Here is a 24,179-nt window from a genome sequence, read left to right on the forward strand (position 1 = left end):
AGAATTTGAAAACAATTCTTCTTGCTGGAGAAGACAAAAGGGAACCAGAACTCTTTGTGGATGAAGATGACGTGGCGTGCTGGACTGGGAGGAACACGAGTCACTTATCGGGAGGGTGTTTCATTAACTCGCTGTGTGACCTTGAGCAAGTCGTGGAATCACTCTGGGTTTTATTTTCATCTGTAAAATGAGGAAGAAGGACGGGGTGGTTTCTTAGTTCTTGTTCTTAGTTCTAAATCCTCTGAATCCAATTTTGCCTTTTGCCATGTCCTTGGACTATAGAACCTTCTTCCTGTAGAGGGGTCTATCCTTTAGCCAGTTCTTGATCTGCTTTGTGAATAAATCTCAGATATTTAAAAATCCCCAGCAGACCCTTGCCACACCAAATGGTTCTGAGCTGAACCTCTGTCATCTGTAGGTTGATATGGGCTATTAGCCCAAATGAGCCCAGATTAGGATGACAAACCTGCTTGCTGTCTCCAACTCAGCTTATTATTCACTGTTTTGGATTACCCGGGATTTGATTCTATCACTAGCCTAATGATTGAGAATTGATGGCATAATAATACTATGTCAACACATAGAGGTGTTATGGAAATAATGGAAATAATTATGTAGTACTTCCAAACTAAAGTGTCTTTTGATAAATGAGGATGGATTTCAGATGTGAAATACAGCAATTACTCTTCACCCTAGAATGCTGGAAGAAGCCTCTGGATCTACACAGGAAGTCGCTATTCATCAGTTGTGATTAATTTGGAAAAAAATCACATTCCTTGCCTCCAAAATATGAATAATAAGAATTTTGTTTTTATTGTGCTTATTTTCTACTCTGGGGACATTATCCAAAATCTACAGAAAGTGTCTTCTGATCTCAAGGTAATTAAATACATAGATGTCTTTGCTCCCCTTTTCAGGGCAGATTTTACAACATAAATCTTATTCATTCATTTGCATGATGTATACACTAATTTGTTGAAGAAATATACATCAAACACTTATTTTATGCCATGTCACACATGGGCTCAGAAAAGAATTGAGGAGGCATTCCCTGCTTTTAGAGAGATCTTCATCGGTTAGGGGAGACCTGCTAAGGCTGACAGAAGGGTGTAGCAGGGCTGTTAGAAAGTGAGTTCTGGATCCTGGACCTTTCAGGAGCCTTCTCAGGAGAGTTGCTCTTCTGTTAATCCTTCTCTCTGCATTCCTGACTTCTTGGCTTTATCACCCAAACACTCTCTCACTCTCTGTGTCTTCTATCTTAAAAATAAACAGCAAACCTCTACTAACTCATCATGTCTCTCCAGGATTACCCTGCTTTTTTATTTTTGGCTGCACTGCACAGCTTGTGGGAGCTTAGTTCCCCCACCAGGGATGAACCCGGGCCCTTGGCAGTGAGAGCACGGAGCCCTAACCACTGGACCACCAGGGAAGTCCCTTACCCTACTTTTCCATTCCCCATGGAAGAGCTGTCTGCATATGCTGCCTCCACTTACCTCCCATTCATTCTTTATCCCTTCCTCCATCCTACCGAAACTGACTTCCAAGCTACTAAATCTAATGGATACTTTTAAATTCTTGTCTTACTTGACCTCTCAGTATCACTTGAACCAATTGGTATTCCCTCTTGAAATACTCTTTTCCTTTGAAAATGTCCTCTCTGGTTTCCCGCTTCTTCTATGGCTGCTCCTTTTTCTTTTCCTCTGAGGGTTCATCTTCTTTTGCAGCTTCTACTGCTGATGTTCCTCATGGTGTGTTTTTGTTGGGCCTTCTTGTCTTGCCTCCTCTCCTTGGTTCCCTTTTCCTCTCTTTTTCTCCCTTTTTTTTCTCTCTCTTTTGAAGTAAACTCATCCTTTCTCATGATTTAAATTCTACATATATGTTGAAGAGTCTCAAATCCATAGCTGTAGCCCAGTGCTCTTTTCTGAGCTCCAGATGTAAATATTGAACTGTGAACTTGATACTGTTATTGGAATGTCTTGTAAACATCTCAAACTTAACATCTCAAACATCTGAGTTCCAGATCTCCCTCCAAATGTCTGCTCTTTCTACAGGATTCTCCATCCTGGTGAACTACATCTCCATATGCCCAGATGCTGAAGGATATCTCTAGCCTACTCCTCCTCACATGTCTTACAGACATCTCAAACTCTACATGTCCAAAACCAGTCTATTGATTTCCATCCTTGCCACCATCACTCTGCTCTCAAGAATCTTCAAGGCAAAACAAATTTTAAAACACGCATACACAAAAGGAAAGAAGGAAAGAAGGAAGGAAGGAGAGAATGAAGGCAGGAAGGAGTGAGGGAGGGGAGGAAGGAAGGAGGGAAAAGAAGAAGAACAGAAGAAAGGAAGAAACAAAAATAAATCCAAAGCCATCTGGTTTTGCTTCACAACCGTCTACTGTACTATTAGAGTCAGAACCTGGTGGTGAGTTTTGACTCTTCCCTTTCCTTTATCCCTTATATTAAATTCATGCAAGAAAAGGTCACTTCCACCTCTGGCCATGAAGGGGTTAACAGGGGGTAGATTCACCCTTCCATCTTACAGACTGAAAACTGGATAAAATATATGAAATGATTTTCAGGAGAGTGGACAGCTGGTTGGTTGGAGAAGAAGTGGAGCAGGACAGTGAGGCCTGAGAGACAGGAAACAATTCATGGAGCCCGAAAACTGATTTCCCAGGCTCTTTCCAAGCACGTTAATACATGTATTTTTAAATTTATTTTTTGGCTGCATTGGGTCTTCATTGCTGTGCGAGGGCTTTCTCTAGTTGCGGCGAGTGCGGGCTAATCTTCGTTGCAGTGCGTGGGTTTCTCACTGCGGTGGTTTCTCTTGCTGTGGAGCACGGGCTCTAGGCACACGGGTTTCAGCAGTTGTGGCATGGGGGCTTCCGTAGTTGTGGCTCATGGGCGCCAGAAGCAGTCTCAGTAGTTGTGGCACACGGGCTTAGTTGCTCCGTGGCACATGGGATCTTCACGGACCAGGGCTCGAATCCGTGTCCCCTGCAATGGCAGGCAGATTCTTAACCACTGAGCCACCAGGGAAGTCCAGAGCACGTTAATATTTTACCTACTTGTGTGCTTGTCCATTGTCTGTCTCCCTCCACTAGAACATCAGCTCCAGGAAGGCTGGAGACTTGGCTGTCTAGATGAGCACCTAGCCCAGGGCCCAGCCCATTGTAAGCACTCAATAAGTTTTCTGGATGGGATAAATAAGTGAGTGAACCCTTGATAACACCTGCTCCCTCACTAGCCAAGTGCTATCTATTCTGCTTTTAAGTTGACATCTCCAATCCATCCACTTCTCTCCAGCTCTGCTGCTATTACCCTGATCCCAACATCATTGTATCTCCCCTTGACAAATACTGTACCTTCCTAGGTGGTCTTCTTACTTCTGCTTTTGCTTTCCTCCAGTCACTTTCTTCAAATTGGTTATTTAAAATGTGAAGTTCATCCTGTCCCTAGATATTAAAACATATCAATGATTTCTGCTCTTTGAAGAATCCACACTCCTTACAAGGGGGTGGTCAGCTCTAGCCTGTCTGCTCAGGCTCCTCCCTACACCTGTGGTTTCCTAATTCAGCAGCCCCTTGGATCCATGGCACACAATTCAAAAACCAGGGAGCTAGATGATTGCAGGTGTCCTTTTAGCCCTTCGTGCGATGATACAAGGCTTAGACTTATTTGGCACAATTTAAGTTATCCATTAAGATATGATGCTGCAGGGCTTCCCTGGTGGTGCAGTGGTTGAGAGTCCGCCTGCTGATGCAGGGGACACGGGTTCGTGCCCCGGTCCAGGAAGATCCCACGTGCCGCAGAGCGGCTGGGCCCGTGAGCCATGGCCGCTGAGCCTGTGCCTCCGGAGCCTGTGCTCCGCAACGGGAGAGGCCACAACAGTGAGAGGCCCGCGTACCGCAAAAAAAAAAAAAAAGATATGATGCTGCAAATTACCTGCAAGTTCAGCAGTTCTAAGCATAGTAACACGTACAAACAGAATGAGAGTGTCTCTCATTGATAATGGGAAAAATGAGCGCTGGGCTGTGAGAATTTATCATTGTCACTCTGGCACCCTCGAGAGAGAGGGACATATTCTAAATACTTGTCTTGGTTTTTCAAGCATAGCAATCATGGAAGGCAAATTCTCAGTCTACCAGAACTTTCTAGAAATATCATGAGACAGTATTCTAACTCCTTTGCTTTGATTCTCTGTCGACAAGGCAATGCTTTGCTTTGTTGTTTGGCTTCCTGGGTGGACTTACCCCAAACACAATGTCCACTTCAAATGTACGTCCTTGCTTTTCAGGCCAGTTTTATCTTTCTCTGTAACTTAACATATTGTTCTCTGAGCTCATGAATCAGCCTTTTGTGGGTTTAATTAGTGTGAATCAATTTACCAGCCATCAGATCATACAGAGCAAACAGATAACGTGCATTATGTGGTCCTAGACACTGAAGGACCAGACCAGAACATGAACTTCTCACTGAAGTGTAAGGCTCCCTTTGATGAAGAAATGAGGTCATGGCAGAGCACGGTCAGACACAGTGATATACAGAGTTGACTTAGGCAAAGTCAAAGGGGGTGCAAGTTCTAGGCCATGGTCTCAGAGATGGATGGAGAAAGGGAGTAATTATAATAATAACCAATATAATTTTATATGACCCATTTCATGTATAAGGAGAGACAAATAAGATCACATTCCACCTTTTCTAAGAAAATTAATACATTTTGTACTCCCCACATTCCTAGATAAGCAGGTAATCTAGTCTCTCTCTTTGCCCCTCTCTCCCCCTTATATGGCCAGTAATCCACAGGGTCTCGTTTCTACTTATCTCCTTATGCTGGCCCAGAACCCAGGTGCCCCAGGCTGGAGGAACGCCCTTGCTGTGTTCCAAGAACACTTCGTTGTTGCTGGTTCTGTCCCCAAAGAGGCACTGTGTCTGGTTCTCTGCTTTGGGTCACTGCTGCAGGCACCCAGTTGTTCTTTGAAGGGTAAAGGGGTTCGAGTGCTGTCAGACCTGCCCTTCCCCCACCGGTTCAGGGCTCCCCTCCTCTCACCAACATGCAAGCCAGGGCCACCCCGAGCTAGCCTGCTCCAAACATTCTCCTTTTAAAATCCTTGGGAGGGCTGGCTTGGGACAGGCTCCAGTGTCCACTGCCACATGGACCCTGAGTGGCCACTACCCTGAGGTCATTGACTTGCTCCCTTCCAGAACCAAGAAGAGCCTGCCCAGGAGACACGTTCTTACTTCCAGTTTTAGAGCCACAGGAAGAAAATTTCTGGAAGATTTCCAATACATCTTGTCCCTGATTTCACCCTCAGGCGTTCAGAAATGTTGAGATCTGGTCTTACAACACCCGATTACACACTCAAAATCTTTAATAATTTAAAAAGTGGATATTTGTGTTCCTTGTTGCTTTGTTGTTTTGTGTGTGTGTGTGTATTTGTTTTTTTAATCTTATTAGACAAGAAGCTGTAGTGCTGGCTTTAAGAGCTGGACACCCCACACTCTGGCTACATATGGTGAAAAGACGGAGTGTGTGTGTGTGTGTGTGTGAGAGAGAGAGAGAGAGACAGAGAGAGACAGAGAGAGACAGAGAGAGACAGAGAGAGTAGATGGACATGCTCCTGCAGAAACACAAGGGAGGGAGAGGCTGCCACAGGAATCCATGCAGGCCCAGTGTGCCGAGTGGATGGGGTGAGGGAGAGGGAGTTAGTGGATGTGCAGGGGTGCCATCCACAGAGACAGAAAACTCAGGAAGGGACTCCCTCTGGGGAGAGACGGAGTCCATACGCGATAGTAGTTAGGAATGTGGATTCTGGAGCCAGACTAAAGAGCAGGGATCAGAAACATGTTCTGCTAAGTAAGCTGGGTGACCTTAACTTCTTCATGAGTGAAAAGGGGAGGTGATGATGATGACGGTGTTAGAGGAAAGGAGTTAATATAATATAGCAGTAATAGTAAATGCTGTTAACAAATGTTAGCTTTTGTTATTATCATCATTTTTTCCCATGTGCACAAAGATAGAACAATGTTTTAAGTTTTTTTTGAAACAATTTCTATCTTAGTGACTGTGTGAATTGCGTCTTCCTAAGAGCACAAAGAACTGTAAGTAGTTAAGGTTTTCAATACCGTCGAGCTAGCGCTAGCCTTCTAGGTCTGAGCGGGTGATGGCGGTGTGGTGCAGAGTGTGCCGTGACCAGGATTATGGAGAAAGAGAGGGTGAAGAGGGGAGCCCTCAGGGCCAAGAGGTGTGGCAGAGGGATGGAGAAAGGGCTGCCTGAGGGAGAAGGACTCAGAGAAGAGAGAGATTGAAAGAATTCAGCACTTTTCTATACAATGTGTACACACATCATTCCTTCATCATGAAAAACAGTGCTGAGTTTTGTTGTTTTGCTTTCTTTTGTTTTTCAAAACAGGCCCTGTTCTATTACAGGCATCCATGGAAAGAGCTTCGAGGCTCTAAATAAATTACGTCCATGCATTCTCCTTGTCTTCGTGTTTCTTTCTCTCCTGAAATATTAGGTTAACTTAGCATGATTTCCCCCCATTTTGGTACATTTAAAAAATAGGTAGGGTTTCTGCTTGGTTTATCTTCTACTAGTTAACCTGTTGTGTAAGCGAACCTCCTGTTTAGTTTGCATGTTCTTCAAGATTTTCGTGTGGATCAGACTCTTACTGAGGGTCACGCTTTGATGAGGGTAACGGCTCCTTCAGGACCTTGAGTAGCTGCTCTCTGGCTGTGATGACTTTTGTTCCATCAGCCATGTCTAGAACATTCTGGACATTTAATATCTCCCATCAGTGGATTTCCAAACCGAATTTGGGAAGGAAAATTTCCCTAAAAACCTCATTTAGTCTCTCTTTTCCCCTTTCATCTTTTTTTTTTCAGTTTTATTGAGATATAATTGACATTCATCGCTGTGTAAGTTTAAAGTGTACAGCATAATGGTTTGACTTATATATATTGTGAAATGATTACGCGCTTCACCTCATGTAGATACTCTAAAAAGAAAAAGCAAAAAAGAAGAGAAAAAAAATTTTCTCCTTGTGATGAAAACTCTTAGGATCTACTGTCTTAGCAACTTTCATATATATCATAAAGCATTGTTAACTACAGTCATCACATTATGCAGTGCATCCCTACCACTTATTTATCTTTTTTTTACACACACACATTGTATTTTATTTTTACAAGAGATAAATAAACGGACACCAAGCATTGTAAATGGATGACCACAACATAAGCAACAATGATTGCAATTACCACACAAGGAAACACACTCATACTATGTCATAATATTGACATTCAGTCCAGTAATCCTCCACTGCAACAGCTCCTTTACACTTATTTATCTTATAACTGGAAGTTGGTACCTTTTGAGAACCTTCCTCCTCCAATTCCCCACCCCCAACCTCTGCCTCTGGAAACCACAAATCTGATCTCTTTTTCTAGGAGTTGTGTTTTGTTTTTGTTTTTTACATTCCACATATAAATGACATCATACAGTATTCGTCTTTCTCTGTCTTCCCCTTTCATCTTGAATCAAATATTTTGCACCATGATTGAAAGGGGTCCCTCAGACTCCCAGCCAGGCTGTCATATTCTCTTACCCCCATGTTTGAAGCTCTTGACCAGGCTTTACATACTTTTTGCCGCCCAATTTTTGGTTTACACCTGCCCCTCAAACTCTATGTCTCTCTGTCCCTCTCATTTGGTCAATCTTTACATGAAAAAAAAATACCCCTCCTAAAATATAGGTGTTTGTTTGTTTGTTTTTAACAGTTAGTGGTTATGCAGATTTTTTAAAAAATAAATTAAAAAAATTCCTGGCAAATGCTTTTCTTGGGCTTCTAGTAATGTTTAAGCAATAACCTGGCTTTATCAATTAATTTCTCCTTATGTGATTCCTTTTAACCTTTCCCATTTACTGCTTGTGTGTTGGGCACAGTTCCCTTTTTAAAGATGGGTAACTGATTAATGGATTTTGTTGAGTTTTCTGCCAGAATGTGGAACTAAACCGTGTTGTAACTACTATACATAGTGGTTCCTATGAAAATACTCCCTATGTAAGTTCTTATCTGGCACTCAAAGCCAAGACATGATATTTCCTTTGTTTGTGAATTCTAAAGAGGCATCCTTTGTTTGATCCCCAGCAGTGTTTCGTCAGCTTGTATGATAACACGAGATCCACCGTTTTTCTGCCTCTCCTCATCTTGTGGTTTCTACACTTTCAGTTAACATTTTTAGTTTCATCTCACGGATTTTGGCTTATAGTAAACTCTGTAACGCCATAGTCATGATTTAACCATGAAATTCTTTCTTAGCTCTGCAAGACTTTTCCAAGGTTGTGGTTGACTTTGTGCCTCACACACAAGGTACCTCTTTTCTGGAAACACGCTTCCCCCTCTCTCATGTTTGTAATGGAAAGCTCTTGGTGCATTGTTGATTTTTCTTCTACTAATGACTACCGTGTAAAGCCCCTCATTTTCAGCTCAAGAGCCAAATCCTTTTTAAATTTTTTGCATGTTTCTAAGCACAGAAGTTACCTGTGTATGTCAACTTCATCTTCACCAACCTCGACCCTGTCAGATGTCTAATTAGGTGGTTCTGTTACCTTACTTTCCTTTTTTTCTCAGTCTCAAGCTAAAACTTGTGTCTGTTTACACTGATCAGATTTACCCGAATATTTATTTTGAAAGGACCTTGTCAGCTTTCTAGTGCTAGAAGCCTCATACCAGTTTGTTTTGGATTGAGCCTGTCCTGCCTCTGTAAGTTCTAGTTACTCTCAGGATAACTTTATTAGTCAGGTCATTATCAGGGACTCACCAGGACGGAAGTTTATCTCACTGTCAAGGAAACATTCTCCGTGGTTGGTATGGCGGTTCTGTTATCATTAGGGACCCTGGCTCCTTAGTGTGTGTGGCCTTCACCCCAAGGCCTGAGATGTCTTCTCCAGTCTCAGCCATCACACTTATATCTCAGTGACCAAGAATGAAAAAGGCACAAGAACAAGCCACGCTCCCTTCTTTTAAAGACATTTCCTGAAGTTGCACAAACACTTCCGCATATCCATTGACCAAAACTCAGTCTGATGGATCCACCTCAGCTACAAGGGAAGCTGGGAACTATAGTCTTTATTTTAGGCAGCCCTGTGCCCTGCTGACATTTGGGAATTCTGTTACTGAGCAAAAAGGGAGGATTAGATATTGGAGATAAATTAGAAATTCCTGATATATACCATAATGTCAAATAAATTCCCAACTCCTCCCCCTTCTATCATCTCACCTATGGCATCTAAATTTGGAGAGCTATTTATTTTATTTTACTTTATTTTCTGGCTTTGTTGAGATATAACTGACATGTAATATTGTGTAAATTTAAGGTGTACAATGTGTTGATTTGATGCACTTAGATATTGCAAAATGATTACTACCATGGTGTTAGCTAACACCCCCATCACATCGCATAATTACCAGTTCTTTTTTGTGGTGAGAACATTCAAGATCTACTCTTTTAGCGACTTTCAAGGATACAGTACACTATCATTAACTGTAGTCACCATGCTGTACATTAGATCCCCAGAACTTCTTCATCTTTTAGCTGGAAGTTTGTACCCTTTGACCAACATCTCCCCCTTTCCTCCACTCCCACCCACACCTCAGCCCCTGGTAACCAACACTCTACTCTCTGTTTCTTTGAGTTTGGCTTTATTCGATTCCACGTATAAGTGAGACCATACAGTATTTGTCTTTCTCTGTCTGACTTATTTCACTTAGAATAATGCCCTGAAGGTCCACCCATGTTGTCATCAACGGCAGGATTTCCTTGTTTCTCATGGCTGAATAATATTCACATATATCTCACATCTTCTTTATCCATTCATATGTTGACAGAAACTTTGGTGGTTTCCATATCTTGGCTATTGTGAATTATGCTGCAGTGAACATGGGAGTGCAGATATCTCTTCGAGATCCTGTTTCCATTTCCTTTAGATATACACCCAGAAGTGGGATTGCAGGTTAGGAACTATTTAATTCTACAGTCTTGCCTTTGGGGATACTATGGCAGAGATCCTGAACATAGTTCTTTTATTGAAGAACTTATTCCTGTTCCCATTGGCTCTCTTTTACCCTCCACAGCACCATGAATGATGCCACCTTTGCTCTGGCACTGAAGGTGCAAGAATCTGAGAAGAGATTCTACTCTTTCTTTCTTTTTTTTTTTTTTTTGCGGTACGCAGGCCTCTCACTGCTGTGGCCTTTCCCGTTGCGGAGCACAGGCTCCAGACGCGCAGGATCAGCGGCCATGGCTCACGGGCCCAGCCGCTCCGCGGCATGTGGGATCTTCCCGGACCGGGGCACGAACCCATGTCCCCTGCATCGGCAGGCGGACTCTCAACCACTGCGCCACCAGGGAAGCCCTCAAGATTCTACTCTTGACAGTGTCAAAGGCTAAACTCTCTGGTAAAGATTTCATTTTCTACTTTTTGAATCTTCTGTTTACCAACGTTCTCTCTCCTAAATCCTCCGCTCACTGGTGGGAGTTTTTGCTCGTTCCCTGTCTTTCCCGTTCCTCCTGGCAGATCTCTGTGTTTACATTCATTTCACATATGAACATTTCTTTCTTCCTGAAATTTGCATGCTTTGCTTTTCACCAGGTTTTTAACATCTTTCCCAGTGTCTATCTTACTTTGGGCGGAGGGTCTATTTCTCTTTAGATTTTGGCATTAGTTGCACCACTTTCAACTTGCTACAGAAATAACTATAAAAAAGAGCAGAAAATGTCAGGTTTACACGATACTTAAAAGGTCAGTTAGCTGTCTTATACCAGTGATACTCATTCAAGAACCATTTTGGTTTTGAGTGCTGATTGCCTCTCCTAGTAAAATATGTTTTGATTACATGTAGCGCTGCTCTGCTATCCTGTTATAGATTAAAACATGATCTGGAGAGTATATACTATGTTGATATGTATACTCCATCCCCCCTGCCCCACCCCCCTGCAGACACTTTGTAAATTTTAAAGTTATAGGAAACTAAAGCCAACAAGAATATTAATCTTAATTTTAACCATGTGTCTTAGAATTAGAAATTAAAAAGAAAGGTTCCACAATGACTAACTCAGTAATAAGTGTTACAAAATTTAATCTGAAAGATGCATTGTATACGTCAGCAATTCCTCCTGCTCGGTGCCACCACCGCTGCCCCGTCCAGGGTTCCACTCACTCCTTCCTCTCCTTCACGTCTTGTGTACAATCATTCACAAGCACCTTTCCAAGAGACTTCAGAATCTCTTGGATTTGTCCCTGGGTGTCAGTTTCAGCTGCCACCTCTCAAAGCCAAGTCCCTATCAAGACCCATATAAATGACTGAAGCAGCCTCTTAACCAGTTTTTTCATTTTTTCACTTTGTTTATCCCACAGGCTGCCGCCAGGCTCAGCATTGCTTTCAGCATCTCTCTCCCCTGATGAAGATCTTACACTAATTAATTCAAGTCTGGACTCCTTAACCTGCTAACAATAAGCCTTGCTCAGTAGATCATATTTTTACATTTTCTCTCACAGAGTATCTCACTAAACACGTCCTACTCCAGTAAGTTTGTTTTCCTCATGTTCTCTTCTCTCTTTTACTCGTATTTTTCCATCTTCATGTCTTTGTTTATGCTGTACCTTCCTTGGAGAAGCTTCTCGCCTCCTCTCCCTTAATCCACATGGTCCCTTCCCTTCAGAATCCTGAAGACTCTCTGCTCTCACCCCATCCCACAGTGATCTGGTTTTTTGTTTGTTTGTTTGTTTTGCGGTACGCGGGCCTCTCACTGTTGTGGCCTCTCCCGTTGAGGAACACAGGCTCCGGACGCGCAGGCTCAGCAGCCATGGGTCATGGGCCCAGCCGCTCCGCGGCATGTGGGATCTTCCAGGACTGGGGCACGAACCCGCGTCCCCTGCATCGGCAGGCGGACTCTCAACCACTGTGCCACCAGGGAAGCCCGCGTGATCTGTTTTTTATACATAATATTTCTGACCATGGTCTGCATGTACCAAATTACTGTAAGTGAATTGAAGATTGCTTTAAGGTTGCTCTATAGTTGTTCTATTTATACACATCTTCTCTCCTCAACTGGTCTGTTTTATCTGCTTTCCACTCCTAAATGTGTCTAACTGGATGTAATCTGATAATTTAATTTTACTGAAGAAAAATGATGAAATGGGAACCATGTGAGATTCAACACATTTATTTTCATGGGTTTGCTTTAATGTCTTCATACCTTTCCTTGGAGTGGGGTTAGGGTTAACATTTTTTCATTTTAGTCATAAAATCCCATGATGTTCTTGAATGTACCTTTGTTCCTTGTCTTTATGGCCTGGTAATTTCCATTAATTACTTAAGTCAAACAATTATGAGATGCAGATCACACTAAGCTCAAGGGTCAATGAGATTAAACCAGGAAAGGAGAGGAGAAAGTAAAAATGTCCTTACTGGGATCTGTGGCCTACGCTTGTTTGACTTAATTCCCCAAAATTTTGAGAATCTTCAAATCCACTCCTTTAGAACAAGGGACATTTCCCTATTTAAATTTGTTCCCCTCCTGGCTGTGCTATTGATAATTGATTCATGTAGGCTCTTTCCCATGATATGGCTAAGATATCATGTATCTTTAGATCCCAGATAAGATATTGTGTATAGCCAAGCAAAAATAGTTAGATTAAGTCTAAGATGAGTTAAAAGGGAGAGACCACTAGGAAAGATGAGTTACCTTAAATTGTGGCTCTTGATATCCGTTTGTCTTAGCAAGAACTAAGCCTCAAAATTCAGAGGCTCAGGTTAGCTGTTTGGCTTACGTTATGGCTAGAACTGGGACCCAAGAGAGGGTGGCAGTGCCAGGTCAGGCATGGCCTTTAGACCACAGTTAAAGGTTTGTATGGTACTTTATTCCAAGTACTTTATTCGACACACAATAAGAGCGATCAAGGAGATAGTTGGGTATTTGAGTTCAGAACTCTGGAGAGGGGTCAGGACTGAGATATCAATTAGGAATTGTCAGCCTACAGGTGGTCTTCAGCACCCCTGGACTACATGGTGTCATCCTGGGAAAGGCTGTCGATGGAGAAAAGAACCGTGACCCTGGTGTTCTCCCACTTCTAGAAAGTAGCACAGAGGGAAAGGAGATTGGGAAGGAGTGGCCAGTGAGGTCGGATGAAAATCAGGAGAGCTTAATGTTACAGAAGCCAAGATAAGAGAGCTTTTCAAGTTAGAGCCCTCAACTGGGTCTGACTGCCAAGAATCAAGGAGGAGGAAAGACGGGAAAGTGGCCATTGGGCTGGACAATGTGAGGTCACTGGTGACCTTGCCAAGTGGGGGTGAGCACGAAGATGTGTACAGGGGACAATGACCAGCTCTTGGGACAAATTTTGCAGGAAGGAAAACAGAAACGCGGCAGTGAGTGGAGGGTAATGCAGTTTCTAGGGATCTAACTCTTTTTCCCATTTATCTGATCTCTCCTAGATGTTAGGGGGTGGCATCGCTTTACATGGTGTTAGACCAATTTGTATAGGACTGTGGCTTAATGTATTGTTTCTTTCACATGTATTTGTGATTTAAAAGGAGGGACCTTGTCTTTCATATAGTAGATAGTCCAGTATACGTGTGGCACCTAGAATACATGAATATTCTGGCTAAGGCAGCTCTGGGGTGTGTGTGTGTGTGTGTGTGTGTGTGTGTACATTGTCTTCACATCTAGGGGGCTGGAAATCTTCCTGACAATCTGTTCGGCATCAGGGATTTTAATCTCCAGATGGGCGCCCCCTTTTTCTTCTTGATAACCTCTTACTAACGAAGAGCCTGGGATGGGAGTTCCATTTACAAATGGTGAATCATTAGAAACAGATTTGTAGGCGGAGAAGCATCTCCCAGCAGCAGAGCTTCACTCTTGCGGCTCGCACTCAGTTTCTTGCACCAGCAGGCCCAGCGAGCAGATCTGTGGAAGGGAAGACGACACCTTACCCGGGTCAAGCCCATCCCGCTCTAACCCCAGTCTTCATCGAAAACAGCCTGAAGGCAAACGGACAACTGCTCTGTAGACCCTGGCCTTGCCTCTCTTCCTTCCCTCCTTCCTTAACAGTTATCTGAGAGACTGAAGTCTGCTTGTGTTACAGCTGCCATTGTTGGGCTGTGTGACCCACTCTTTCAGCCCATCTCCGAGCTCCCTTCCCTTTCAGAGGCAGCCCTCGTGGGTGGCTGCCTTTCATTTGCCTGCCCAGCCAGAGAGGGGATCTGCTCCTGCTCTGACGTGGGGTATTTTTCTGTAATTCAGACAGTGGAGACAATGCCAGGATCTCCACGCCTTCAGAACCAGGGTAGAAGTCAGGCTGGACCAGTGGACTTGCAGGAAAGAAGACTCAGGCCCAGCCCACCTTCTAGAATCTATAATGAGACTCTACCTTCCTGAATCCAAGCCCCTTATCCCTATGACGTTCTGACAGCTTATTTCATCCTGCCCCAGCCGCCTCCCCTTTTTTTTTTTTTTTTTTTGGCCATGCCACATGGCATGTGGGATCCTAGTTCCCCAATCAGGGATTGAACCCCTGCCCCCTGCAGTAGAAGCTCAGAGTCCTAACCACTGGACCGCCAGGAGGGAAGTCCCCAGCCACCTCCTTCTAAATGCCCATCACCTGTCCTCCTTATCACTTTCCATCCAACCACCAGATGAGCAGAGGTACCTCTTTTGTGATTTTTGCCATATGTATGTACCACTAATGCTAACTATTTACCTAAAATTTTTCTTTAAATCAACTCACCATTTCACTGAAAATATTTACTTAATAAGGAAATTTTGTTACTATGTAAATAGAAATTCAGGGTAAATAAAAAATAAATACAAATAAAACACCAAATTTAGGTTATCAAATTCTAATTGTATGCTTATTTACCAAAGACTCTAAGCTTGCTTTCCCTTTTTTTTTAAAGAGAGATCATAAAATATTAGAGTTATTAAAGATATAGCAGCACCAAACAGACTTACCCCTTGACTTAGTCTGAAGGATTAAAGAGAAGTGCTGTTTGCACAGTGCTGTGAATAAGCTAGAAGCTGCTGAATTGTACACTTTAAAATGGTTAATTTTACATTATGTTACATAACATAAAAATTTTAAAAATTTAATTTTTACCTCAATTAAAATAAAAGAGAAGTGAGAAAGAATAATTTTGATTTGGTGATTTTATACCATATTATAGTACTGTGTAATATCTTTTCTTCATCATTTTGGTAAAGCACCAACCACACTAGTGAAGCTGTAATGCGCGTGCCTCGGTCCCAAAGAAGCGCAGCTGTCTGAAGCACGCTCATCCAAAGCAGTCAAACTAAGCTAATGCCTTCACTTGAGTTGCTTGAATGATGTAGAGGAGGATATATAGAGCAATATTCTTCTAAAGCCCCTATTTGTTTGCTTTCCACTTCTGGAACCTACAAGGTATTTGAACTTGAATAATCTACTTTTCAGAACTTAAATTTCTTTATCTGTAAAATAGAGATACTAGTACCTATCTCATAGTGTTGCTGTGAGGATTACATGAGAAAATCTTGGAACAGCCTGGCAAAATTCCTGTATGGAATAAATGTTAGTTCTTTGCTCCACACCACACTCAGTTGAAGAATATTAAGGAGGGAAACTCATATGGTTGTTTTATGAATAATTTGATGCTGACGTGATGATGATTTGCTAGAAATCCTTGTAATCTGGAAATGGAGCAACTTAGAGATCTGGAAAACAGTCACTATTAATTATTAAACCAATACTAAAAACAAACAAATGACAACAAAAACAAACCCCTAAACAAAGAAACCAAACAGACTATTCTGAGATTCATTTTCAGAATCGCTAATTGTTGAGATACAACTCATCATTTCTGCTAAGAAGCGTTGAATCATTATTTGTATCTTTGTTGAGTTTCTACTGAATTCTCTCCTAGTACAGTTCTATATGTTGGGACTTTGCTAACCTGGTTTAATTAATTAATCTTCACGTAAAACCAAAGTATCTTTAGCACGTATCTGGGATTTCCTTATGAAACATCATCACTTCTGGTCCACTCACACTTTGCTGTTTTTGGTCATCATTATTTGTATTGTTGCATTTGGCAGCAATCCTGGAAATACTATTTACTTTATGCTAAAACCACGTCTAAGGAAAAACTGTGACTCCACTGTGGAGTGAAATATGGCAAACACTCCCTTGCATTGTGTTCTCGGTTTTGGATATACATCAAACTACGAATGATGTATTCTTTCAAACTTTAGAACTTGAGTGCGGGGGGTAGGGAACTTTCAGATGCCACAAACACACTTTAAAAAACATTTCAGAGCCAGCGTTCTCTAGGAAGAGAGAGACAGTTAGATTCTCCAATCTTTTTAACCAAAAAGAAAGGTAAAAAAGAATAACAAAAACCCTGGGTTGGGAAAAAAGGAGTACTCTCAATAGAGGTTTCTAAGGCATCTGAAAAGATGAGCAAGGTATAATTTTGTATACCTCAGGCATAGTTTGGCTTGTGGAGTAACTAAAGCCATATGAAGTGTTTTATGATGGGTTTTACAGTTCATTAGACATTCACTTGCAAGGAGGATCTGTTATCACTGTCGTTCCTGAGGCAGGCATTTTCCTTCTTAACGTCCAGAAGAATGAAATTCTCTAGAACGAGAAGTGGGGGTCTGGCAAATTAAAGAGAGTTGGGTCTTTCTCTTCCAGGCTTTTAAACTGTGTTTTTAGCAGATGAAGTCACTTGGGGAGCATTCTGTGTAAATCTCTCCGGTTCTTTGAGGTTAGCAATTCACATCTTTTTTGAAAAAGAACTTTCTAAATGCATACATCTTAAAAATGAAGATGTGGATATATACGTATCTAGAGCTGATGTTAAATGTGTCCCTTGACTCACCATTATTCATCAGTATCCCAGGTCTGGTCTGCACACAGAGACAGTCCAACTCTGTGGGTTTGTTACCAGTAACCTAAACTGACTATAAGTTTGGGAAATTCAGGCTCATCAAAGAGGTTTGGTTATGGTATAACTGTCTCACTTTGCCGTACACCTGAAACTAAAACGATACTCCAATAAAAATTTTAAAAAACATTAAAAAAAAGAGAGGCTTGACTATGAATTATGGTTCTCTGGAATAATACTAGCTATAGGAAGCCAAGCAGATTTTTTTGAGTGCAATTCAATTAATTCTGAAACAGCTTCTCATCGGGGTCCCTGACCTGCAGTAGAACTGGACTGCTCTGAGTTTTAATCCCTTGTGAGTGTTGTGAAATCATCATGTCACATAAACAAGCAAGCCTCTCGCGGGTTTGGGGTCCACCTTGTTGACAGGTCTGAGACGCAGCCCGGCGTGAGTACCGGGTGAGGCTTCCCCTCACAGGGCTTGAGGTCACATTCTGTTAGACAAACACCGTCCACTTTCTTTCAGTGCAGAAGGGCTGTGTGTGATTAAGTAGACTCCAGGCTCTTGGTGGTGCTCTAAAGAGGAATGAAGCTCTCTCGGTGATTGGAAGGACAGGTGTTGGCTTCCTCCTGCTTTGTTTGGGCAGCACTGGTGAGCTCAACGTGCCTTTGTTCCTTGAGCATGTCGCCGCTTGGAGAGAAGACAGGCTGGGCGTCCAAACCAGGGGTCAGGTCCTGAGCCACCACCCGCCCCCGCCCCATAGCCAGGGGCACAGTGTTGAGTCCCCCCGACTCCCATCTGATCCCAACCCAAATCTGGGTCAGCTCTTCATCCTCTCAGGTAGGCACTCCTGGGAAGAGGCGGAGTTTATTCATCTTCGGTGCCCCTTGTGTTCCTTTTCTGTCCTTCTGTGACTTTGGGTTACTTTCTCTTCATCCTCAAGCATGTTTTTCTTCTCTGAGTTTCTTTCACCTTCTCTCCTCTAAAAACACTTGCTGGCAAAAGCTCTGATAAACACGTTTGCACTGAGGTGTAAATGGCTAATAAACAATGTGCTTCTTCTCCCAGGAGTATTTGCATTGGAGCAAAGATCTAAATGTCTAAGGGTGGAATTTCAGAGCAGCGAGCCAGGTGGGAGAGGGGCTGAGGGGTGAGGAATCTTCCTGAGGCCACCGTAGGCCTGATCCCAGAACCCCCCAGCTCCAAGGTAGCCGGGGCTGGTGATTGAGGCCTGGGCTGGGCTGCTGGCCATGGGAGGGGCCGGTCCCACAGCCGAGCCCCTGGCCTTGCTCCATGACCGGAGTTTGAAATCGTGAGGCCCCGTCTGAACATCTTGAGCAAGAATCTTGCTTATCCCAGAGGAATGTTTGAGAACACTATGAGTATTCCATTGGTGGTAAATGTGTCATTATTTTACTGTTTGCTTCAGCTGATGTGAGAGACACCTCTTAGTCTTAAGGATTCTTGAACTTGCCCTTTTGTGAAACATCCAGAGTTCCCACATGTAGGTTAGTTCCTGCTGACAGAACCCTTTAGGCTCATCATTCCTCGCTTGTCTGAGTCAGAACTGTTTTCCATAGTCAAATGCTGACCTCTGGGTAAAAGAAAAATTGCAAAGTCGCAGTGAAAATCCTCCAGGCTTGGAACACACATCCATGGGCTGATCGCTACAGAATGCATTGCGGGATTCCTGGGGCTGCTGCCAGGACAGGGAACACCAGCCCCAGGGGAAAAGCCTGCCCCTCCCCCCAGCTCTCTGACGGGACCTGGGAGCCCCTAGGCTCTGCCAGGTCCACGCGTGACAGCTCTCAAAAACAAACAAACAAACAAAACCCAAACCTCCCCATCAAAAAAACCATCAAGCTCTGTATAACTAAAAGCGAAGACTATGGGTTAACGTTATCTACTTTTCTAAAAAACAATTCACATCTTAGATTACTTTTGGCTTCTGTTTTATCCCAGTGAGTTGAAAATTCACTCTGCATTTCCTCTTCTCTGATGTTTATGGGTGCTGAATAACCTGGCAAAACTATAGTGTATCAGTTGTGTATTTGCCTGGTTTCTTTTTTTTTTTTGCAGTACGCGGGCCTCTCACTGCTGTGGCCTCTCCCGTTGCGGAGCACAGGCTCCGGACGCGCAGGCTCAGCGGCCATGGCTCACGGGCCCAGCCGCTCCACGGCATGTGGGATCTTCCCGGACCGGGGCACGAACCCGTGTCCCCTGCATCGGCAGGCGGACTCTCAACCACTGCGCCACCAGGGAAGCCCTGTTTGCTTGTTTTTTTTTTTTTTTTTAAATTTTTTAATTAGTTTCTGCTTTATAACAAAGTGAATCAGTCATACATATACATCTGTTCCCACATCCCTTCCCTCATGCATCTCCCTCCCTCCCACCCTCTGTTTGCTTGTTTTTAATTGAAGTATAGCTGCTATACAATATTATATAAGTTACAGGTGTTCAATTAGTGATTCACAATTTTTAAAGGTTATACTCTATTTATAGTTATTATAAAATATTAGCTATATTCCCCATGTTGTACAATATATCCTTGCAGATAATTTTATACATAATAGTTTGTACCTCTTACTCCCCTCCCCCTATATTGCTTCTCTCCCACTTCCTCTCCCCACTAGGAACCACTAGTTTGTTCTCTATACCTGTGAATTGCCTGGTTTCTTTATCAGCCTGAGCTTCTTAAGGGTCATTGGCTGAATCATATTTATCTTTTCTTCTCTCCAGGGACTTATGTATAATAAGCTCTTATAAAAAAACTGAGAGGTGGAAAAATGAGTAAAGATGCTTATTTCTAACCCTATTTTTGTAAGTTAAACTCCTTCATTTCATGGCTGTTTTGTCTACAACACTCTGAACTTCCTATATAGCCATAATAATATTGTTTGTACTATAACACACATGAACCTCAGAAACATTATGCTCAGTGAAAAAAGCCAGTCACAACAGACCTCATATTGTATGGTTCCATTCATATGAAATGTCCAGGACAGATGAATCTATAGAGACAGAAAACAGATTTGTTGTTGCCTAGGGCTGAGGGAACAGGGGAAATGTGTGTGTGGGGGGGTGACTGCTAAAGGTATGCAGTTTCTTTCTGGGGTGATGAAAAAAGATCTAAAATTATATCATGGGGATGGTTGCCTAATTCTCTAAATATATACCCAGTGGTACACTTTGAATGTTATGGTATGTAAATTACATATTAATAAGCTGTTAAAAATGAATAAACTATAGTCCTGGGTGAAATGGAAAGAAAATGAGAGGTCTAGGCTTGGACTCCTACTATTCTATAAATGTGGAAAAAAGAAGAAAGAATTTTAGAAATTTATAGAACAGTAAGAAAGTGCTTTGTGTGGATGTGAAAATGAAGATGAAATGGGACCTGGTACTGTTTGGGGAAGAAAAGGAAGTTGAGGTGGGGGAAGAATTAAATTTGAAGCCAAGAGACTTGTGGACACACCCCAGTATGAGCTTCAATGACCCAACTCGTGTAATTTCCTCTAACCAATAGAATATGACAAAAGTGATGGGATCTCATTCCCTCAGTTGTTTTGTTCTGTAAGACTCCATCTTCGCAGACTGGGGGAGAGATTCTTCTGCTGGCCTTGAAGAAGCAAGCTGCTCTGATGTGGGCTTCCCATGAAGAGAGCCATGTGACTGAGAACTGTGGGGGGCCTCTAGGACTTGGGTGGGTGGGCTCCAGCCAATAATCATCAAGAAGCCAGGGGCCCACAGTCCTACAACCACAAGGAACTGAATTCTGCCAACAACCACATGAGCTCCGAAGAGGACTCTGAGCTCCAGAAGGAATGCAGCCCTGCCAATACCTTGATGGCAGCCTTGTAAGACCCTGAGCAGAAGACCAAGCTCAGCCGTGCCTGGATTCCTGACCTACAGAAACCGTGAGGTAATAAAAGTGTATTGTTTCAATCCACTAAATTTGAGATAATCTTTTATACAGCAATAGAAAACTAATACTGAGCTGCTACAAAAAGAAAAGGCAATTTCCAGGATCATTTTAGTTGAAGGACTGCTGGAAGAGAAAACTTGGGGCGATGACAAATCGAGGTTGGGATGGGGACCTTGTTATCGACATTTGCAGAAGGCAGTTAAGATAAGCAAAGATCAAATGACTCAAGGAATATGGGCTTCTGTCCACTCAGATCTGTGCTTGGAGTTCACATCCTACAGACGAGCCAAGAGATGCCTTGCAGAGCAGAACAATATTAAAATATTGACTATCATTAAAATAGTGGTAACAACGACAATGATAATATATTCAAGATTGCTGTGTGCCAGGCACTGGGCTAAGCCCTTTATCTGCATATTTTATTATTTCATTTTAAAGAGACAGCATGGGATGGGTTCCGGCTCTAAATTCAGTCCATCAGGTTCTAAGTTCTGGCTGTCGGTTTACCACGCACGCAACCTTTGGTGAGTCACTTAACACCCCTTCCTCTCAATCTACGCATTTGTAAAATGGACTTCGGAATAGTATCTACTTCATAGAGCTGATGTGAGGATTAGATGAAACCATCCCTGTCCCGCTCCTGGACCGGTGCCTGGCACACGATAAAAGCTCAGTGACCGCTAATTGTGGCTGCTACTGTTTATTATTGTTGTATCGCATGGTAACTAAGAGTCCCTCCTCTGCCACTTAGTCATCAGGTGTCCTTGGGCAAGTTACTCTCAACTTCAGTTCTTTATCTCTAAAGGGGGGTAGAGCCAATACCTTCCCCATAGGATTTTCCTGAGGATTAAATGGTGCCTGTGGTGCTGCGCTGTGTGCACTGGTCTGACAGGTGACTCAGTCTTCATTCTCTCCATCAGGGTGGAACTATGCCTCCTGCCGAGAGGCCAGGTGCCGAATAGGACCTTCTAGTCACTTCCTTCCTTCAGTAATTTTGCCTGCAAGCTTGGGAAAAGGCATCTTGCATAGCAATCAACCTGTGTCAATTCTCAGCCAGTGTTAGTTACTGTTACTACAGCCATCTTATGTATGTAAAAACTGAGGCATAGGGAAAGCAGCTCACCTAATGCCGAGCAATCAGAATTGAAAGGCAGACCCGCCTGATTCCAAAAGCAAGAGTGTTTCAGGAAAGCATGTTTTGTATGGACGACAGAGGGTAAAGACCCTTAATTGGGGTCGAGCCAAAGAATAAATTTGGAGATGAGAGTTGGGGGAAAGTAGGTAAAGAAGGACAGTCAGTAAATGTAGGTGATGACAGGGAAGAAAAGGAAACACAGGCTAAATGAAATTTTGGTAAACAAGCCCATGGCACTAAGATACATTGAATTCCTCTTATTTTTTTTTACAAGTAATGTTATTTTTTTACTACAAAACAGTGACACTGGATTAAGAGTTCTCATTTCCTGGCTCAGGGGTGGAACGCGTGGACAGCCCAAGTGAGCATTTCTGTGTCTGATTTCTGTGGGCTGTGATCTGAGACAGACATGATTACAAAATCTCTCAGTCTAGCTGGAGTTGGTTGGGAAGAAGGAATCAATTGGCCTCTTTCTGCAGCTAAAAGATGGAAGACAAGCAAGTGGAATGAAGTGGTGCCGGGCCACACGCTCTGCTTTGGGCCAGCTTGTATCCTGGCTTGACTCTTCGGAATCCCAAGACCTCCCTTGACAGTCTTTCCTACTATCCAAGAATTAGCGTCGCACGAGGTTGGCCTTTGGGGCAGCCCCAGAGGTTGCCAGATGAATACAATTTTATTTATGCAACGAAGTTACCACCCCAGGGCTGACTGAGTAAACAGCCCTGCTAGAGCGATTTTGTAATGAGATAGACAGACATGGTGACATCCTGGATAGCGATGGGGATGGAGATGATGATGATGGAGATGATGATCATGATGGTGATGAGGATAGTGATGATAGCTACCATTTATTGAGTGCACTGAGGCATTTTGATGGGTGTTAAGAGCATAGACTCGGACTCCAGATTGCCTAGGTTTAAATTCCAGGTCTGCTCCTTACTAGCTGTGTGACTTTGGGCAAGATACTTCATCTGTTCCATTTTCTTCACCTATAAAGTGGAGGTAAGTATAGTACCTGGAATATAGACTTGTTGTAAGGATTATATGTTGTGGTAGGCAATATGTGTGTGTCTGTGCATGTGTATATAGTTACATAATGTATAAAGCACTTAGCACAGTGAGTGGTAGCAATGCTTGAGGGCTTCCTCTGTGATAAATGCTTAAAGATATGATCTCATTTAATCTTTACAACAGGCCTATGAGGTGTCACTTTTTCCATTTTACAGATGAGGAAACTGAGGCAGAAAGAGACATGCTACAGGTCACACACTGATGGAGCCAGATTTAAACCCGGAGTGTCTGACTTCAAAACCTGACATATGCAAGGGTCATCTCGCCAGAGACTGAAGCAAAGGAAAACCTACCCACAAATATCACGGTGCCTGTACTTCTCTAAATTATCCTTAATTCATATGCCAGAAAAGAGAGTCAACTACGAACCAGACCAATATCTGCATGATTTTAGCACAAAATGAGTTACAGCCACTCTAGTAGAAATCTGAACTTTACATGGGATACCTAAAACACATGCCACTGGATCAATGAGTTTTACAACCCACACAGAAAGGTAGATTGAGTCCGCTGGGGAGAGAAGATTCATTGAAATGAGAATTTTCCCTCTTTTCTCTCCAAGTGTTCACACTTATCCAGGAATGGTGAAAATTTCAATGAGGTTGCAACTGGAGACGAACAAAGAATCTGAATTAGGGGCTGTGCTTCTCCACCCTACCTGCACTTGATTATCCAGAGGGTGTCATTTGGTGCCATGAGATTTAATTTGTTCCGAAGAGAGATGGGCACCTGCAGTGCCAGGCCCTGTATTAAGCGCTGAGGGCTCAAAGATGAGCCGTCCTGAGACCCACAGGTGAGGAACGCTTGTGAGATTTAATTTGTTCCGAAGAGAGATGGGCACCTGCAGTTCCAGGCCCTGTATTAAGCGCTGCCATGAGATTTAATTTGTTCCGAAGAGAGATGGGCACCTGCAGTGCCAGGCCCTGTATTAAGCGCTGCCATGAGATTTAATTTGTTCCGAAGAGAGATGGGCACCTGCAGTGCCAGGCCCTGTATTAAGCACTAAGGGCTCAAAGATGAGCCGTCCTGAGACCCACAGGTGAGGAACGCTTGTCCCATGGAGGGGCGTGTGCATGGAGCACAGCGGTCCAGGAGCGGGAGGGAGGGGTGTGT

General features: G+C 43.1%; 1 protein-coding gene across 2 annotated transcripts in view; it reads left to right on the forward strand.

The window, feature by feature from the left end:
* The window catches only part of GATA6 (GATA binding protein 6), a 147,105-nt gene extending 123,281 nt beyond the window's left edge, over positions 1-23,824 (forward strand). Inside the window, exons 7-8 of one of the 2 annotated variants that reach the window (XR_014017352.1) lie at positions 23,222-23,373; positions 23,629-23,824. Coding sequence is in view for 1 of the 2 variants with exons in the window: in XM_081252840.1 (XP_081108966.1) it covers positions 23,222-23,311 (90 nt within the window). In the remaining variant the exon portion in view is untranslated. Of the gene's footprint in view, positions 1-23,221; positions 23,607-23,628 lie in introns of those variants that run through there. The other variant, XM_081252840.1, reaches the window with a different exon arrangement.
* Positions 23,825-24,179: the final 355 nt, after the last annotated feature.

This window comes from Mesoplodon bidens, assembly GCF_964165515.1.
Source record: "Mesoplodon bidens genome assembly, chromosome: 13".
NCBI classification, from domain to species: Eukaryota; Metazoa; Chordata; class Mammalia; order Artiodactyla; family Ziphiidae; genus Mesoplodon; species Mesoplodon bidens.